Source organism: Macadamia integrifolia, chromosome 5 (assembly GCF_013358625.1).
Source record: "Macadamia integrifolia cultivar HAES 741 chromosome 5, SCU_Mint_v3, whole genome shotgun sequence".
NCBI lineage: Eukaryota > Viridiplantae > Streptophyta > Magnoliopsida > Proteales > Proteaceae > Macadamia > Macadamia integrifolia.
The window spans coordinates 45,893,665-45,896,073 of NC_056561.1; the positions used below are offsets into that span (position 1 = coordinate 45,893,665).

Genomic DNA, 2,409 nt, shown 5'->3' on the forward strand with positions numbered 1-2,409 from the left:
GCTTTCTTTCATAGCATTTTTTTATTATCACCATATCAGACGAGAGATAATAGTATCCTAGCCAAATCTAGGGTTAATTTACAGCGTTCTAATGAGGTACTAATGTAGATGGAGTGAGTCACAATTGCAATCCATTTGAACAAGCATTCCCACCAATTTATTTGGAGGGTTAAAACTAGATTGCGTCAATTAACTTGGTTAGGTCCAATATCATCCATGGAGTTGTTTGTTCGTCGTCCACCATTATGTGCTTGTCTACCTATCCACGAGTTTTTGACACATTTGTGGTAAACGGATGACGATGATCATGCATCCAAAGATGACCAATGAGAATGTTGCAAGATGTATCAACATTTATGAAAAGGAATTTCATGATTTCTTTGATGTTCGTATTCACATTTTAGATTTTTATTACTTCCAAGGACAAAACAAACACATGACTTCCACCTACATATAAGCACAACCAATGGCTTGAAAATAAAAAGAAGATTTCAAGACAGTAACAATTTCGAGGTAAATAAATTCATAGAATCGTAGATAAACATATAAGTAAGTGTGTTCATCGATGACCCTCCCCACCCCTCCCAAAAAAAAAGAAAAAGGAAGAGGAGCTAGAAATACACTTGGTTGGCTTCAGTGAAACTCTTTTTCACTGTAAAGGGGTTTGTGAAAATTGATTTGAGAATCCTTTAAGTATAAGGCAATGTCGCAAGGAACTCAGAGCCTGTGAATGAGGCTCTAATGCCAAAACACAAGTAAAAAAAATAATAAAATAGGTCTACCTGTGATAACCAAAAAGACAAACAAGCAAAGTAATGAATGGCAAGCACTTAAGAGCAAAAAAAAGTCCAAGCGAGCAAGAGAATCATCATAACTTCCACAAGGTTTAGAGAACCCAGAGCCTATAAGTGAGTTACTAACCCAAAACACAAACCAAGAATAAAAGAAGTCTATCGGAGTGAACAAAAAATTGCCAAGCAAACAAGCAATGCATGGCAAGCGATAAAGAACAAAAAATTTCCAAACAAACAAGATAATTATCCTAACTTCCATGAGGTTTAAATTTAATGACTCATTACCTTAATGAAATTCTCAAATCTCAATAATCTAGCATTCCTTTATGCAAATAACAAATGGGAGACGATTGAGTGTGTTATCAGCTTTCCGTAGACTAGTACTACACATCAATCATAGAACTAAGCACAAGATTTGTTGATAAAAATAAAAATAAAACTTAGCACAAGGAGAGTAAAAGGTATTTTTATTAATGGACAAGAGAGGAAATGACACATGTTGACACCCAGGGCTGTGGTTTCCTCACAATAATATATATATATATATATATATTTTTCTTAATAGCATAACAAAATTCAATTGAAGAGAAACGTTGACACTTAAGTAGAAAGATGACATGACCGGTATTATTATTATTTTTTTTAACATGACCGAAATCTTCAAAAAGTTCAAAAGCCAGGGCAACTACCTTGTGGCATTAGCCCCACGTGGAGGAATCGTTTTCTCCACCCAACTATCACTTCAGGCAGGATTTCAAAATCGTTGAATCGGATCGGAATCGATCAGTACCGATCATGCTTTCTACCGTTTTGAATCGAAATATTCATTTAAAATCGGTGGATTTTCATATCAAATGACCGATTTAAGGGTTTCAGCGACCGATTCCATCAACCAATACCTGTTCCCGACTTCTCTTTTGGTAAAGTTAAAACCCAAGACTTCTTCAGGGGAAAAACATGGGAAAAGACTAGAGAGAGAGAGAGAGAGAGAGAATCGAACTAAACTAACGGAAGGGAACGTTGACGGCTAGTTGTAAACTTCCCAAATTCTAACCACCGAAGTTAACAAAGTAGTTGCAGTGCAAGTACCTTTGAAAGAGGAGAAGGTCACCAGTCTCAGGCCTCTGAATGGCAGTGCTACAAGCCCCTGCTCCGCATTCTAGGGTTCATTCGAAAGCTCACATACAGTAAGTAGGCATTCCACTGGTGTATCTGTAAGATCAGTTGTCATGTTCCGATCGTTTGGGCGGTCGGTCGATCGCTTCTCTCTCCAACGCTTCAGGTAGGTTTGGAAGTGTGAATGAAGGAACGAAGTTTGGAAATTCTCTTCGTTCTTTGCTTGCCATTCCGGTAACTCTTGAGTTAAATAGCTTTGTAAATCTTTGTTTCCATTTTCAGTGTTGGTTTTCTTAATCTTCCTTTTCCCCTGCTATATGTTTGAGTTTCGTTTAGCACCAGAAATTTAACTGTCGCCAACTTGATTTGCTACCGATATGATAAATCTAGCAATAGTATTTTTTTTCACCTATATGTAACAAATAACAAATAGCAGTTCTCACCAGTAAGTTAAGACTCCGGATTTATATAGTTTCGAAATGGCATCAATTGCAAAAAA

General features: G+C 36.8%; 1 protein-coding gene across 3 annotated transcripts in view; it reads left to right on the forward strand.

The window, feature by feature from the left end:
- Positions 1-1,753: 1,753 nt before the first annotated feature.
- LOC122079898 (protein TRANSPARENT TESTA 9-like) overlaps positions 1,754-2,409 on the forward strand; it is a 31,388-nt gene continuing 30,732 nt past the window's right edge. The window contains exon 1 of one of the 3 annotated variants that reach the window (XM_042646679.1): positions 1,754-2,076. In XM_042646679.1, coding sequence (XP_042502613.1) covers positions 2,024-2,076 — 53 coding nt within the window. In that variant the 5' untranslated portion in view covers positions 1,754-2,023. The remainder of the gene's footprint in view (positions 2,077-2,409) is intronic. The other 2 variants (XM_042646676.1, XM_042646675.1) reach the window with 2 other exon arrangements.